The 18031-nt window shown below is 40.1% G+C and overlaps 1 protein-coding gene across 2 annotated transcripts in view; it reads left to right on the top strand.

Annotated features, from left to right (window-relative positions):
* Window positions 1-2937: 2937 nt before the first annotated feature.
* LOC137779237 (leucine-rich repeat transmembrane neuronal protein 4) overlaps window positions 2938-18031 on the top strand; it is a 40368-nt gene continuing 25274 nt past the window's right edge. Inside the window, exons 1-2 of one of the 2 annotated variants that reach the window (XM_068566833.1) lie at window positions 2938-3439; window positions 3932-5472. In XM_068566833.1, the coding sequence (XP_068422934.1) occupies window positions 3388-3439; window positions 3932-5472 (1593 nt within the window). In that variant the 5' untranslated portion in view covers window positions 2938-3387. Of the gene's footprint in view, window positions 3440-3931; window positions 5522-18031 lie in introns of both variants that reach the window. The other variant, XM_068566834.1, reaches the window with a different exon arrangement.

The following is an 18031-nucleotide window of genomic DNA, read 5'->3' as shown; positions in this document are numbered from 1 at the left end:
ATTTTACTATTGAAACATTTGAAAACTGTTTCTGGAGGATTCATTATGCTGCAAAAAAGCAGGTCCACCCCTTGCTCTATTATTCAGGGCTCAGTCAGTCACAGACAAGTCATTAAAGTTTCATAGGAAGCAATTTGGGTGCTGAGTTATTTGCAAAGTGAGGTGAGTGCATTTGGTGCCAATATGCCGTTGTTGTTGTTGTTTATGGCTGGGGTTTCCATGCTTTTCATGTCAAGAGATCACCAACCTGTTCTCTCCAGGGGTTCATATTAAGTTCAGTGATGCCTGTGGGACATTATTAAGAACTACAGATAATCATCAAGGAGTCAGGGGGTCACGGTATTCTGAACACAAGACATTTTATTTGAAGTGCTTTGACTAGAAAACAGTTAAGTGACCACTCGCGATGGACAGACCAGAATTCAAAGTATATTCATACAAATTACCACTAACTGGGTTCCAATCATAAATATAAGCTACCACAGAGTGGGGGTTTGAGTGCGCTTTGCAGAGCAGAGCAGGCAGAGAGAGCATGCTGTTGGCGAGGAAGCAGACACAGCTCTCATATACGGGATTACACGGCGTTAAACAAGGTTCAGGTAAACATGAGGAAAGGTGACTAGCGTTAAGTTTGTCCGAGGCATTAGTGCCATGTTGGTAACTGAATAATCTGGCAAGGACTCGAGTGAATATATACTGCAGGAGCTTGACGAGTGGACCGGTCCCCGGTGTGTGAGTTGAGTAAAATGAAGGGCCACATTCAGATGAGAGCACAAACAGGGGACAGGCAGGAAACATAAGTGGGGACTTAAAGGTTGACAGATGCCATAAATTATATACTCCTCAAGTTAGTAAAATGTGCCCTGAACAATATGAAAGGGTGGCAATATTTCCACATCCCACATTCATCCAAGCACATCCAAAACACATGATTTTTGATGTTTTAAAAGCTTTTGACAAACTGGCATATTATCCAGATCTGGATTAAAACTGGAATGTGTTGTAATATTTTGATGACCGTAAGTAATGCATTGTGATATGTCACCGTTGAAACAAACCCTTCAGGGTTCCCTCAAGGCTCTTTATTGGGCCATTGTAATATACCCTCTTAGGATCACTCAAATGCTACTGACAAAATAATAACAAACCTCTTGTAGATGACACAGGTCTCATAATTTTTAAACATGCATGTGTGTTGTATTCTAATTCATCTTGAGGACTATATTTAGTCACAGGAGTCTGACAAAGCCTCATCCATGCTCAGTATGGAAGCATCGCCAGACCTCATCCATGCAAGGACACTGAAGGAGACGTTCAAACCTGAGCACGGGGTACAGGGTAATGTATATGCCACTCTTCCAGTCACCTTGGTGTGTGTGTGCGTGAGAGAGAGAGAGAGATGTGCACACGTTTTCGTCCCGTCCTTCGTTAGCTAATTGATTGAACAATAGAATCAGTGACTGCCACTAAAGTGCAAGATGCATCAGTTATATTTTTGGTTCCACCGATTTCTCTGTCACAAACTATCTGCGATTTGAGTTCATTAATGTCCGTCACAGGTAATTACGCTGCTCATTAAGTACGAGGGCAGAGGGACCCATTAGAAGTGATGACTTCAACCCTGATTTAAAGTCCCATTATGAGGCCTTGAGAGCACCTTTTGTTGACACCTGACACGTTTCAGTGTCACAATGCAGCAATGAGCTGTGGAAAAAAGACACACTGAGCTTTCTCAACTTCTGTTCTTGACATGGATTGAAAAACACATTTAAAAACAAATATTGCAACCCATCTGTTCTTTTTTTCTGCATATGGTTAAAAAATACAGTTTTAGTATTTCTGTTTACATTTCAAACAATGTGCTTATGGTAATTAAAGTCAAGAAAATATAAGAAAGCAATATGTACTAAATCATGTTTGAGAGGATATGGTCATCATGCAAATCCTATACCTGTAGACGACAATATACATAATTTGTCTTCCTTGTTACTGTGTTTAATGGAACACGTAGGCTGAGCTGACCTTTTCATTGAAGGCCCACCTGCCTTTGCAGCACTAATTAGGAATCATATAAATGCCGGAGAGTTCAACAGTGGTTTCTCAGATCCAGAGTCGAGCCACTAAGGTTTGTAGAGGGTTGTAGTTAAATCTCTGACCCACACTTTGGATTTGCAGACTGGCAATTCCATCATAAATATCACATAATATGCACTGATACAGTGTGAGGTACATATATGATATAACTTAGCAATTGGTGCATTAAACTTCATTGAGCTGGCACCACAACAGCAAACAGATGTTGAATAACAGTAAAGGAAAAAGGCAACATTTACTGAAGATAACGTAGTTGTATTTCTATATGTAGTTAGTTGTATTTGATGATGACTAAAACAGTTTGTCATCTACATGCATTTGAGTGACAGTTACTTGTACTTCTAATACATGATCTATTTTAGTATAACATGTATACTAAAGAATGGATCATATTTACATCCATCAGTTAGAATATCCCATAATCAAATAGTAAGGCATACAACCACTGCTCAGTTGACTTATTTCTAATGGTGTCGTGTATTCAGTTAGCACGTTGCATAAGATATTTAAAATACTAAAATATAGGCTGTTCAGACGCGTCTGACTGGCGGGAGATCTTCACAAATATCTAAATGCGGAGTAAACAGAGTCCCCATTCCTCTGCTTTAATTGATATGCAGGCTCTGTTCACGAGGACAATGGAGTCTACTTTGGTGTCGGCCGCGGAGAGTCACCCAGTGACCAGGAGAGGGCATCTCAAGTCCTGAAACGAGCATCAGCGAGCTCCTTTTAGTCCTAAACCGACATCATTCCTGTTGCTATACAACTGATGTATTCTTGATGCCGCGGCCAGCGGCTCTGATCCACCGCAGACTGCGCCTTCTCCCTCTGCTGTCCGCATCTGAATCTGGATATATCCAACTTGTCGGGTTTGGACCTCAGTAAATTTCTTCACACCAATTTCTGGTGTCTTTTCTGACACTTAAACCTAGATTCTCACAATTGGCGACTCGGTGTTTAAAATGTATTTCCCAGCCTCCCGAATCATGCGCTCAATAGTTTCATTCTCGTGACTCTACAAGCTTGAGCGCGTCAATCCAAGGGCTTTGTAGGGTGGCAGGCTGAAATATGCATTACCCTGCTGATGTTGTGCGGTAACATAGGGAACTATAGACAGAGGTTGATGAGCATCTCTTGGAGCTATCACGTCTCCGACAGGTGTGCGGCTGTGCGCGAAGTGGATCTGGCTGTCACGCAAAGTGCGTATATTTTCAGAGCTTTTAGCCATCCTGGGTGCGTGTCCAACTACTTGGACCAAACGCCGAGTGCTTCTAACATGTGGACCTGGGACGCATGCAACAGAGAGCCCTGAACATGAGGAGGAGCCGACAGCGCTTAAATATGGGTATGTGCTCTGTTCCGCAAGGTACTTATGTTCTGCATTTCTGCGCAAAGTCTTCAGTCGTTTTCATAATTACAATTCCCTCAAAGCAAATGTTGCCGGTGTCTTTGGCCCCTGCGGTGTGTGAGTGATGACTGCAGGCTGCTGGATCTGATGGAGGGCTTTTCTTTCCGCAACTATTTGACGGATAATGCCTGATGCATGTGGTTATCAATCTCTTTTCCAATGTCTCGTGAAAATGACTTTGACTGTGGTGATGAATGTAAGTGTGATTCTAGATTTGACATGAATATAGGGATGCAAATGAGGTAGGCTGCAAATAACCCCCCTGTTGACAAATGCCCCAGACCACAGTATGGGCTTTACTGTTTGGTTCACAGATTCACATTAATGTATTATTTAATTTGGTAATATTCTATTCTAGTCAGTGTTTATTCGTCCTGATTTGTGTGTGGGTTATCCTCTTAAGTCAATCACTTTTTTTTGTGTCTGCAGGACTTCTTGTGATTTTCAGATGGCTTGTATTCACAGTGGTGGTGCCCGCCTGGCTGCTTGCAGCTCCGAGTGGCGTCCGTGAGCGTCCCTGTCCCCCGAGCTGTAGATGTGATGGGAAAATAATATACTGCGAATCCAATGCCTTCCGTGACGTGCCAAGTAATGTGTCTGTAGGCACACAGGGCCTCTCCCTGCGTTACAACAGCCTGATGAACCTCAGAGCCCACCAGTTTGCTGGCTTGAGTCAACTCGTTTGGCTCTACCTCGACCACAATTACATCAGTGATGTGGACGGCCAGGCTTTTTACGGGATACGAAGGCTCAAAGAACTGATTCTCAGCTCGAATAAGATCACACAAATTAAAAACAACACTTTTCACGATGTCCCGAATTTACGTAATCTAGACCTTTCCTACAATAAACTGCAGGTTCTCCAGTCTAATCAGTTTGTGGGTCTACGGAAACTACTCAGTTTACATTTAAGGTCAAACTCTTTAAAAACGGTCCCGATGAGAGTTTTCCTTGACTGTCGCAACCTGGAGTTTCTCGATATTGGCTACAACAGGCTACGGAGCCTCACACGTAACGCCTTTGCCGGACTTCTTAAACTCATCGAGCTTCATCTGGAGCACAACCAGTTCTCAAAGATAAACTTTGCTCATTTCCCTCGCCTGACTAACCTGCGGGCGCTCTATTTGCAATGGAACCGCATCAAACTGCTAACCCAGGGCCTGCCGTGGATGTGGACCTCCTTGCAAAAGCTGGACCTTTCTGGAAATGAGCTTGAAGTGTTGGACCCGAGTACATTTCAATGCCTCCCTAATATGCAAACTCTTAACCTGGACTCCAACAAGCTCAGCAATGTGTCCCAGCAGACAGTGGAGGCGTGGATTTCCCTCACCACCATCAGCCTGGCTGGTAATCTGTGGTACTGTAACCCCAACATATGTCCACTGGTGGCCTGGCTCAAGGCCTTTAAGGGTAACAAGGAGTCTGCAATGATCTGTGCTGGTCCCAAGGAGGCACAAGGAGAGAAAGTGACAGATGTGGTGGAGACTTATAACATCTGCACTGTGACACCGGCCCCCATGCCCTCAACGACATTGCCCCTCACTTCTGCATTTGAACCCGAGCGGCTGCCTCTCCCCACACAGTCTGTGATGGATAAGAAGCTGGTGTGGAACGGGACAGCCTCCTCTATTCCGTCGGAGGCCTCCCCTACCATCCCTCTGCCAGACACTGAGTATGTGTCCTTCCACAAGATCATAGCTGGTAGCATGGCCCTCCTCTTATCTGTGGCTGTAATTCTACTGGTGATCTATGTCTCATGGAAGCGCTATCCCAGCAGCATCAAACAGCTTCAGCAGCGCTCGGCGGTTAAAAAGCGCCAGAAAAACACACAGGAGACCGAGCGCTCCCTTAATTCACCACTGCAAGAGTACTATGTGGACTACAAGCCTTCACACTCAGAGACTATGGATGTGCTGGTTAATGGGACAGGACCTTACACATACACCATCTCAGGCTCCAGGGAATGCGAGGTATGACCGTTGCCCTACCAAAATCCATTTCCACTGCGAGGCATGAGAGGTAAATTTTCTAACAATCTGCGGAGAAAACTACTTTTTTTTCTCTTCTGCTGTTGTCTGTTTTGGGATAAGGAAGCAAGGGTCAGTGCATGGTGACTTGTTTTACAACTTGATGGGTTTGTCCGGTTCCGTATGATTACACAGCTGTTGTTCTGAGTCATACAGTGTTATTGCTAAAATATGATTCCCATTAGCTGAAACTGCAGTGGCAGCTCCTCTACCCGGAGAACTTACATACAGAAAGATGCGTTATGCACAAAGTAGGTTCATCTTTTCTTCCTGACATAAAAGAGCACAAGATGAATCTGCGTATTATCAGCCAGCCTATTATTTATTCACAAATGGCTTGCTGTCCAAAATGGAATGATAAAAAAAATCATAAGATAAGTCACCGTGCAGGGGGTCCTTTCCTATCCTGTCTATTTGCTACAACAGCTGTAGTAGCAAATAGACAAGTCCTGTGATTTTTTTTTTTTTAATTTGTTTTGTGCTGTATTTAATATGTTAATATTTACTATCTTACCAGCTGATCATATGTCCCATTCTCATTTTCCCCCTCTAGCGATCATGTACTTAAAATTTTAGTCTGGAGTTTAATTTACAAAGTTCAAACAGTCACCGCAGGGTGGAGAACACTGTAAAGGCCTGCAGCCAAATGAAATATAAATTATGCATTTGTGCTCGATTTCTGTCCGGCTTCAGCATACTTCTGCAGTTACAAACTTCATTATGCTGATTTTGTTTAATCTCAAAAAGATAAAGAAACTATTCGGCTTCACAAGTGGGACTTTTGTCCAAAAAGTGAAATTCACATCCTAAAGCCAGACCCCTTCACTGTCTCTGAACCAGTGATACGAGAGATTGAGCCTTGACAGAAGGACTAATGAATTAGCTCATGCTTAATTAGGCTTTTTTTTGTGCCTGTGTAGTCTTTCCCCCCCTAATGCATCTGTCCTTCTTTGTCCAGCATCTTTTTTTTCAAATGTATTTGGCAGTAAGTGAATACAGGACATGCAATGTTGGGAAAGACGTCATTCCACTGAAATTTTACACATATTTTGTCAGACTCACCTGCTGTGCAGTACAGGAGGCATATTTCTTCTGTTGTTTCTGTGAGTGCAGCTCACAGACAAAGTTTTATCTCACAAACTCGCACAGCTCATTTTCTATATTCCACTTTGACCCTATAACTAATTTCATAACATGTCAGTGTTAAACCAGTGGATTGCAGTGTAGCACCACTTAGATTATTGTAGTGTCCTTTGCTGAAGTCACTGGAGAGGCCAGCACAAACATGCTACGAGGTACACAGGTAGCTCAATCAGTTCTTTGTCTGATTATCTGTCGCAGAGCTTTTTGTCGAACACACAAGAAGCTTGAGGTGAGGTGGTCGGCTCATCAATCTTGTAGCTTTCGTGTGAGAATGTGGCATGGGAGCATTAAATGGCAGACCTAATGGGGCTTTTGCTAGCTAGAATAACTAATAGCCCATCAGAGGTAAGGAGCCGAGACTTCCCTCAGCTTTGTTATTCCTTGCCCTCTACAGCTCAAGAGAGCAGCCTTAGTTGTTAAAAATGTAATGGGATTTTTTTTTCTTCTTCTCTATGTGTGTGTGTGTGTTCAATATTGTGCCAAACACTGCAATGTAATGCAAGAACACATGGTACAGGACCTTCCAAACCACAACCAGATTGTTATGCAAGTTTTGATGGTGCTTTTTATGCTTTTAAACAGCTGCAATATTTGATCTAATGCAGTATAATGTTTAAAAGCCATGTAACTTGCATCAGAATTCAGTCTAGGTCGCATTGCAAGAAGCCTGTGATGTGCAGTGATAGTGTCTAAGGCTATTAGCATCACAATACAGGCCATGCAGCACAATCTCTCCTGATATGAGAATGCTTTTCAGTTTTATTGAATGGCACACAGTGGAGAGTGTCAAGAAAGATGAACGTGATAGAGATATTATGTGAAAAAAGACTGCTCCAGGGTTCAAAACCAACATTCAAAAGCAACTGCCCCAACACATGATTTTAGCTATCCCAGATAGCAAGCACTTAAGCTATTAGCTGCATTTTCAATTAGAAGAAAGAGCTTTGTAATTGAAGCCTGTTATCTTCAGAACATGCCCGGACCAACTTGGAGTAAATTTGTTTCTATAGATTTCCTTCAAGCACAGATCAGCAAGTTGGCTTCAACACTACAAACTGAACTCGCCGAGAATGACTTTTCGATGCGCACTTTAGACTGTGTGCTTCCACGGTCTTCCTGTGGCACATTTAAAAATGCCATGCACTGCAGTGGTAAACGTCCACCCACGGATCACCTCCTGCAAAGTTAGTTCAGAATATACTCAGTGAAAAGCCCACCGTCACAGCCAAAGGAGATTCTTGTTCTTCTTGTACTGAATTTGCCGACATTAATAAATTGAGGAGATCCTGCTCATAGATTTTTAAAGTGGGAGAGCTGTGAGAGAGCAGATGAAGTGACGAGAAGGTGCACCACTGCAGGTGCATCTGATATAAATGCTGTCTGAACTGCTCGACTAAAAATAACTACAATTTTCAACTTCACTAATTATTACAAACAAAAAGGGTCAGGATCATTATAACATTAACACTGATGAGAAAGCTGGTGTTAAAGTAACAATTTAGGCCAGCACACGCCTTGATCATGTGCTCTAAGTTGTTTTCATTTCCCCTGCATATGCACTTTGAAATGTGGCACCCCGCATCCTGCTCCTGGTTATATTCAAAACTAATGGCTCCTATGGATCTAATCAGTGTTTGCCTATTACAAATCCTGCAGCTGTGCGTACATTTTATTCGACAAACATTAGTTTAATTTTTAGGCTCTTGAATATGAGCCCCGTCTTTGAAATGTCACGAAAAAGAAACAAAGATGATGAGCGATCAACATTTTCTGTTTCGGCTTGCCAAGATGGCAGCTTGTACTTCATCCGTGCGTAAATGCACAGAAGGCAGGATTCCATCATCTGAAGAAAGTTTGACAGCTTTCAGTATTTGTTGTTCACTTGCCAAATAAAGGTTAGCCACATGAGTGGAACGGCCTCTAAAGAAAAAGGATGCGTCATTTTTTTGACACATCAGTTTGTGTGCTGCGGGAAGCATGCAAATGTACGTGTGTAATTTATGATAAAAAACTTGTCATGTTGCGATGAAAGGTAACACACATGCTGTAAAAAAATATATATTACGTGTTTTTAATAATTCTACAAAAAGGAATATCTTTCGTCATTAATCCTAATTGTTCTTAATCGTCGTCTTGTTTGGTAAAATTGAAAATTGCCACATGTTGAAAGCTGGATGGCAGTGCTCAATGGGGTCACAGAAGCAGACCACTTATCTTTTATGACACCTGATGATTTTGTGAAGAATGGACTTTGGTCAGCTACACTCAAACATAAACTGCAAAATGCAGGGACATCCCACCTTTTAAGTGAATTGGCTGTAACAGCACTTACGCTTTGTGTGGAATGTATCAGAAATAATATGCAAAGCAAACTAAACTCAGAAAATATGTGGCACAAATCACAGTGGCACAATGTGTTTGATGACATTGGGGTCATGTATTATGGAAATTTTCACATTCATAATTTTTTTCTGCAGACAAGCCAAATAAACTGCTCAGGAGAGCAACGGGCAATCAATGCACTTGTGTGTGCGTGTGTGTGTGTGTGTGAAATAAGGTGCTGCTGTTCTCATAGCTCTGGAAAAGTGGGGGCAGCTGGCCTTTTTCTGGTCAAAGGTCCTTTTACAACCTTAACTTTGTTGGGCACAAGTAATAACATAAAAAGTTGACCCAACCTTTGCCAAAGACATGGGATCAACATGGCAAGAAAAGGCTGCTGAGGCATTTTAACCGTGAGCAACGAGTGCCAATGGTTCTGGGCGCTTCACTGATTGCTGAATGAGATTCAGGTGTGGTTGATCAGACACTCAGGTGTGGGCGAGCACGGCATCACAACAGGGGCATGGCTGTCTCACCCCTCAGCTTCTGGTACTGACGCGCAAGGCCCCCTGTAGTCTGTGTGGGACACGCCAGGCTTTCAAGTGACTGCAATATAAACCCATCCACACTTGAATGAGATACATAGAGAAACTTTCTTTCTTTCTTTCCTTCTTTCCTTCTTTCTTTTAATTTTTAAAACTAATTTACTTTATTTTATTATGATAATTACGGTGATGATGATCTTTTTGCTTTTAATCTATTTTTTTTAGGATTTGTTTATTGAGTGAGGACACAGGCTAGAGTGTAGTCACACCTGCCTGTGACCAGGTTGCTATGCAGTAATACAGATGGGGATGTGTGCAATAGTCTGAAATAGACTCATACTTTACATTTAGCAAATGAAGGACACTTACAGCCCACTCTTGTACATTATTTCTACTTATTCAAGAAAGAGTCCCTGTAGGTCAGGGCATTGAAGTGTTTTGAAACTAAACCATCATAAATGTGTTAAAGCCTTCTTACAATCTAAAAACTTTAAATTATCAAGGTAACTTTTGATGTTTAATTTAAAAAAGCAATTTACTGTTTCTTATAAATGATCCTTTTAAGAAACCCAATTTCATTGGTAGAATAAATTAATTGTCATTGAAATGAGACAAACTGATCACAAACTACTTTTTCTGCTCATTTAAAAGCTTTGAGGATACTAGTCAGACGTATCAGATGGGTTAAAGACGTACATCATATTCATAATTTCTAATAAATCATCCATCAATATCAAAGACGTCCTTAGACTTAGATCCTTTTTGGAAATTGAGTGCCTGAATGAATGTAAAATTAGAGACATTTTCAAATGTGAAAACAGGAAATTAATTATTTATTTTATTTATTATTTATATGCTTGGCCAAACCTTATACTCAATCTACAATAATTAAAGATTGTAGTTATTTGTGATTTGTGTGTGTGTGTGTGTGTGTGTGTGTGTGTGTGTGTGTGTGTGTGTGTGTGTGTGTTTGTGTGTGTGTGTTTGTGTGTGTGTGTGTTGCATTGCTTGTTCATTCCTCTATAACTAATTTTGAACTAAACTAAAGCTAATTCACTTTTTTCAGCTTTGGCCTGCCTTAGTTTGTTTTGAAACTCGTAAAATATTATCTTGCATATCTTGTAAACTGAAAAACTGCTGTCAAGTCTCTTTTAATTAACCTCCATAGATGCTCATTTAATCATGGTAGATTATATTTTTTATGAGCCTGTGAGACCTTTCTGCAAAATTAATTTTTAGTCTCCCTGATTCTGTCCATCATGATATTAGAAGCCGTTCTGTTACCAGACTGCTGGACGTCATTCGAGGACAACTGCTTACATTTTTCCTCAAATTTCTGCACTTTTAGTGTAACATGAATAAATAAATAAAAAAATGTTTTTCCTCTTGTCCTTCAAAATGTAATGTTTAGTCTGAGTTTTTACAGTTATTCAGATTGTGATATACCTGTTAGCAGATAAATATATGTTGCAGGTTTAACAGTAAAACATACTCTGTGTTTGAGATGGATGAGTGGAACTTCAGACAGAAGAGATTATTTTGCTGCAATGTTTTTGTTTTACATAGAATTATATTACATTTTACTATGATCTTTTCTGCTGGTCTTTTCTCAAAAAGCTTCTGCATTTTCTTTTGATTGGGCATTGAATTATTTGAGTGAGATTATACTGATCTGATTTTTCTCTGTTTTCTCAGCCAATTCATATTAAAATAATAGTAAATTGATTTAGTCAGGATTTAAGATCATAAAACATGTTAAAACTATACAATAGAGACAGTATGACTTTATAAGTCTTGCATTAAAATGTCTATAAACTGTCTCTCAACTAGAATACTTTTTTAATTTATATTTGTGATGTTTCAATTATTATTTTAGCCTGATAATGATGTGGTTCCTGAACCAAACTCAGTGGTGGTGTTGTCTCAACCTCAGCCGGTGTTTTTTCTTTGAATTCATCAGAAGGGACCAAAGGGGTCTGACCGAGCGCCAGCACGAGGCCAGTTGGGATGTGGACGTGTTGTCCATTTCGTTCCAGCCAAGGTTGTGATTTCATGCCGAGTTAAAACGTTGCCGTGGGAATCATTAGCACAAACGCACGTAATCAGGCCTCAGACCTATCTTTGGTGTTAACCACCTCTCAGGTTGTTCAGTGCGTGGGAAGAGATCTCCCCCAAAATACCGTGCTATATTAATGATTCTGACTTTTGGCAGATGCAACGTCTGCTCTGACGAGTAGGTGGAATACATTTAATAACACAATCTGTGCATGTAATCCAACATGGTTTGTGGCAATTCTAGTGTCTCACAATTAATCTTTGGATCTAAGTTTTTATCCAATTGATGTTTTCATGATTTTATTATTCTCATTATGATGTACTAATAGAACATGCCCCAGCTTGCTAATAGCTTAATCTGGCACAGACAGAAAATATGATCCTTCTCCACACTTCAAAACAGACATTAAATTTCACTCTTGGGTTAGTTAGATGTACTTATTACAGACTATAGACTGCTATTTGTGTCTCTGACTGATCATTACAGACTGCCGCAGGTCTGAAGCCACACGAGTGCTAGTCGCTGGTAGATCACTGAGAAAACCTTTTGCTGCTGAGAAAAAAATAAATGAAAGTCATTGCTTTGTTGACCTCCATTTTAAATTGAGGTCAGCATTGATTGACAGCATCATTAACTCCGATATGCACTTGATATTGCACAATAACCTGGTCCTTCACTTAAGCCCAAAATCAAATTAACTTGTCCATTATAAACAAATCAGGTGAGTCCGAACATGAATTATACTGTACAATATATTGTAACAAAGAAATCTTAAAATTATTAAATGGAATAAGAGGACCCATTTTTACCCAAACTAAATTTAGGTAAAAATGAAAAAGACTAATGAGATAAACCAAACTAATTCACCCTTTCCCATCACACACTCTCTTGTGGTCCTCAGCTCCTGCAGCCACACATAAACCATGATGAATATTTAATGGATTATTAAACTTCTCTTCTCTTTTGTGTTCAAGGCCATTTTCTTCCAGTAATGGCGAATCAGCGTTGTAATTGAAGTATGTTTTGATGGCAACCCTCTCTTCGATACTGAAACGCTCACATTTCACATTGCTGGATGTGTTTCTTGAAAACAAGGGTTGAGCTACAGAAATAGAGTCAGCTGTGCTCGAAGCATGGTGAGGCTCAGCTGTGCTTTGAGCTAATGCTCACAATAAACATGCTAACATGCTAATTTTCAAAATCTTGATTAAGTTAGAATGCTAATATTTGTTTTTAGGATTCATCTTCAGGGGAAAATAAATCCACCCAATTTCATGACAAGCCGTCAGATAGCTGTGATTTTTCAGCAGTTAATTGTCCAACATAATTTCTCCCTTGTCTCTTACAAAACCATTACAATTTACTGGAAAATTGTTTTGTAAAAGATACTTCGTTAAGGTTAAGTAATGATGATGGTCAAAACTAAAAAGAAAAAACAACTGAATGTCATTAGGAAACATGCAATGACCAGTGATCTATGTTCATCTATGTTCTGCCTGAGTTTGTGGCTCTTAGCAGTATTTCTATTTTGTTTTAACTCGAAAACATCATTCCCTAAAATGTCATAAATCCTACAGACAAATGTAATCATAAGTCTTTTGGGAGCACTTATTAAAACAGCAGATACTGTTAGGACACTCATTTATTTTGAGAGGACAGTCTATAGTCCTAAATTGTACATTTCCAGTCTTATCTGAGCAATTATTAAAAATGCTCTGTATATATAGGAACTACTTTATCAAGCAATTTTAATGCTCTGCTTTCTGAAGATATTGGTTTGCTGGACTCTGGAGTTTGTTGTTTGAACATGTAACGTTTCATCCACTGCAACATTTCAACTTCAGGGGTGAACATCGAGTTTTGGTGTCAGGCCCACAATTTCACACCGCCATTCAACTCTCCATCATAAAAGAGAAATGTATTATAGAAGAGGCACGGAAACCAATTTCTCTGCTGACAGCCGCTTCAACAGACCACAATGCAATGCAGACTCATGATACGCTGGAGTTTGAGCGAGGGCTGTGACTCTTTTGACTTTCACTATATGCTATTATTGTTTACACTGTCAACTCATTCGGCCAAAGCAACAAGCTCTAGCATCTAGCTCTACATCGTTAACTGAAGTAGAAACAGGTGTGCCGAGTTAAGGGAAGTTGGAGATCCAAAAGATAATTTCTACCACCTCAAAGCTAAATCACTTCTGGCATGCACTGAGCGCCGCAAATTGATAATGCATAACAGTATAAGTGAATCCAAGACAAGATTTTTCCATTAAGTCTTCAGCCTGTGTTAAAGCCGATGAACAAAAGAACTATTTAAATTCTCAGCGAGTTGGACCAATGGTGTACATTTTTTATAACTTCTCAGAAATATGAATCCCTTATCGATTGTCATATCTAACAATCAGTTATCACAAGCTATGATTCCCTCAGTTTAAAAATGTTCTCACGCAATCTGCGATTGAATTGAATCTGCTTTACTAAGACTTCTAGCATTTTATGAAAAGGCAGACATTGCTGAGAGAAAATACCCAAAATGTTTTATTGTCACAGCTGCAACATACATTTAACTCAGGTAGAAGCAGTTCTTGCCTAAGTATCCCTTCATTCTATTACGACTCATTTACTGCATAATAACTTAACTGATACTCAAGAGAATAATGTGTAGACTTGTCATTGCTGGACCGCTGTTTGTAACTCCACCCTCCGCATAAAGAAAGGACAATTTCTTATATCTCTGCTCGAAAGGATTTTGATATAAATAAACCTCAAGAATATTGTTGTGATTTTCCGAGAAATTAAAGCCCCCTCATCATCTAACTACAATGTCTTAGTCTATCTGATGGGACAAAATGGTGAGTCAGAGAGCACAAACTGAGAACGATGCAGCAACTACGCCAACTTCTCATCCTCCTCACTGTGTATTGCGTGTCAGGCAGCTGAATGTGTTGGGCGATTCACCCTCTAAGAATGGTACATTTCTGTTCACTGCTATTTGGAGGTGTTACTATACTGCTGCGGAGTCTATAGCCACGGCTGACATAATGATAGCTATTTACTAGGAAAAGAAACGTTTAAAGAAACAGTTAAAGGCCAAGCATCCACACACATGCTAGCAGCTGCGTGAGACGGTACGTGGGAGCAGCAGTGGCTAAATTATGTCAACATTCAAATTTGGCAGAGGTGGAAATGTTTGTGTCATGAGCAAAATGCAACAAAGTGCAATGGAAACGACTGAGCAAATAAATCACATACATGAAGCATGTGACTTAAGGCAGTCCCGCTTCCCCTCATTGGAAAGATGAAATGATTAGATGTAATGATTACACATCTGATAGTTTATACTCTCTTCTTCTGCAGTGGTTAAATGTATAGCTATAGAATTTGTAAAAATAACTTCATCATGACGAGTGCAACTCCCACTTGGGCTTACTTTGTGTTAAGAGTTGTGCGAGGCTGGACCCAAGAGCAAGAACCACGGAGCTGGAATGATACACAATTAGCTTTGTTTTAACTGAACCAGAGGAGGGCAAGGTGAGAGATTGATGATTGCATCCAAAGCAGGCTAGTGGCAGGTTGGGTAGACAAGGCAGTGACCAAGAGATTTCCAAGGGGAGCTAAGAAACTGAGGCAGGAGAAAGCACCGGTTACACACAAGCAGACTGCTGGGACTCAAACGTGACCATTGCAGCCGTTCCATGGAAGTGAGCAGACAATCTGGCGAGGAGTGGAGGGAGAGATGGGGTAGATATACTGTGGGGCTTGATGAGGGAATAAGTTGCATGTGTGCAGGTTAATTGGCAGCAGGGAAGGCCACGCCCAGGCAGACACACACACACACACACACACACACACACACACCGGACAAACTGAACCAACAAGATACACAGAGGGAAACCAGGCAGGATACTAGAAGGGGAGAGAGGCACAGCAGGGACCATGACATGACACTTTTCTGGGATTTCAGTCCAAATTTCTGAAACATTTGAATGAAAAAATGACAGTGCTAACATTACAATGCTTAGCAGCTCTAATATATTTTATATTTACAGATTTAGATCAGTCTATTAGCAGCTTCATGCTAACTGATTAACACTTTACACAAAGTATAGCTGCGGCTAATGGGAAAGTCATTTAGCAAGTATTTGGTAATAAACTGAAGTAGTTGTGACCTGATAAATGAAAAGTCATTAGGATTCATCATCTGGGGAACGTACAATGTTTCTACTAAATTTCATAGTAATAAATCAAACAGTTGACAATATATTTTACTCCAAAAACTCACATGGTGGCGCAAGAGGAAAAATCAGAGGATCATGTGTAATCCTTAGGATTTATCGCCTAGGAACATGAATGTCATGTTCCCAGATGATGAATCTAAAACTTTGACCCTATCTGTTGTATCGATGCTGGCATATTTTACTGGATGAGGTTTGGCCTTGACATTTGATGAATTGGAGAATCACTGTAGTCAGACGCATTCCTCCTCTGTGGACCATCTGTACCAAATTGAATATTTCCTGGCGTGTAATTTGTTGTGACATGTATTGTGCACAGGTAGAGGAAGACGAGGAATTCATCTCTCCGTTTTCCCTCTGTGTGCCAAAGAATCCATTTTGAATCAAACAAATGGGTCAGCCCTTTGTTCTAGCCGAGCATGGTTACTTGCCCCATGTGAAAGGCATGTAATACATTCTGATCTGCAGGTTGGTTCAGGGATCAAAATATATCATGCTTTTTTGTATTTTAGTGAGTAGCCATCAGGCAAAAAGTAACATAAAATGTCTCACCCTGCTGGGCCAAATGACAATAAATATGGTCATTCACAGATCACAAAAACAGCCCTATCTACACAATACAGTATGTAGGGCAGATCATCCTGTCAGGATTATATGTGCTCTGCCTGAGCAGAATTTAAACAGACCTCAGCTGATTTCTCTCCCTTCAATTCTTCATTTCCCAAGTACCATATTCCATGTTTTGGTGCCGTGTATTTTTTCACCAACATCCTCATATGCCCATGTTTCCTCAGTCAATGGAAAACATTCGCAGGTCAACAAATCAGGTAGCCTGCAGTGGGTAGAGAAACATTGTGATGATTTTCTTGACAGTATACACTTGAAAATATCTTGTACTTTTTGCAGGAAATCAAGACAAGAAACTTGTAAAATAAACTGACAAGAGAGCACCAGAATTAGCCAGTTTTTTCATTTTTCATTATAAAGTTAATAATCAGTTCTTTATGAGCTCTTTGTAAAAGCCAGTGTGAACATGACCCATACCTGAACTGTAATGCAACAATTAATACTTTTTTCCTTTCTTGTGTCCAAACCAAATTAATCAAACTACAGGTGTGAAAATGCCCTCTGTGCTACAGTATTGCACAGTTTGTTATTTAAACTAAACAATAAAATACATTGTCATTGACTTCCATAGAAGCGTTTTAATGTTTTAATTGCGACTGTACAAACTATTGTACTGGTCTCCCTGTCCTGGTGGGCTCATTCATTGCTCTCTGGGAGCCACATCGAATACTGGAAGGTTGAACCTGAACAAACCCTTATGTCATTATGACAGGGGTGCCCACACTTAGCAAATACCATGAGTTGTAAAAAAAAATCTTATTTTATGAGTATTTGTAATTAGAGCTGTGAAAAATAACGCGTTGGATATTTGTGTTTCTCTGAGTCTTTCACAAACTAGTTATTACGCCCTTACAAGTTTTGTAAACGGTATCTCCCTTACGATCCACCTTATTGCGCGAGCTCTGACGGTAGAGAGAACTGTCATCGGTCGACCAATCTCAGCTTTGCCAGATGCAGGATGATTATCCTCCAAATACAACCATGTTGAGCCTTTGGTACGATCCTACGCCATCACCAATCTGGCAACACTGAGCACCTTGTCACCTTCACTCGCGACGAATATCCTGTTACGCTCTGAAGAAACTAGTTTGGCTTAAAACATCGCCGCATCAATAATCAACTGGAATTTTAGCGACAAACTTTTTTTTGGTTGTTTAGCATGACTTTTTTATGAGCTAAAGATCGTGTAGATGCACGACTGTGGAGCGGGATGAAACGATAACGGGGTTCACCTCACGGCCTATAGTTGCATTGTTTACAACAGCAGCCCAATGTATAAATGACAATGTATATATCTGTCTTTTATCATAAATCTTTATGTTTTTACTAAAAAATACAGAGAATATCGGTAATATGTGATTAATTATGATTAATCCACAGAAACCTGTGATTAATCTTATTACAAATTTTAATCATTTAACCGCCCTAGTTGTAATACTTATGCTCGATTGTTGACCATTAGTCTCATGTTTATTCTAAAAATATATCTTGTGTGGTTGATAATACAAAATTGTATTTATACAACACATATCTAAACTAGTAGTGATGCATTTCACAGGCAGACATAAAAAGAAC

The sequence above is a fragment of the Clinocottus analis genome, unplaced genomic scaffold (assembly GCF_023055335.1).
Source record: "Clinocottus analis isolate CAN_PGR_092001 unplaced genomic scaffold, fCliAna1.0.p SCAF_7, whole genome shotgun sequence".
In the NCBI taxonomy this organism is placed as follows: Eukaryota; Metazoa; Chordata; class Actinopteri; order Perciformes; family Cottidae; genus Clinocottus; species Clinocottus analis.
Note: the sequence above shows the minus strand (reverse complement) of the source record. Positions and strands in the feature narration are given on the sequence as shown.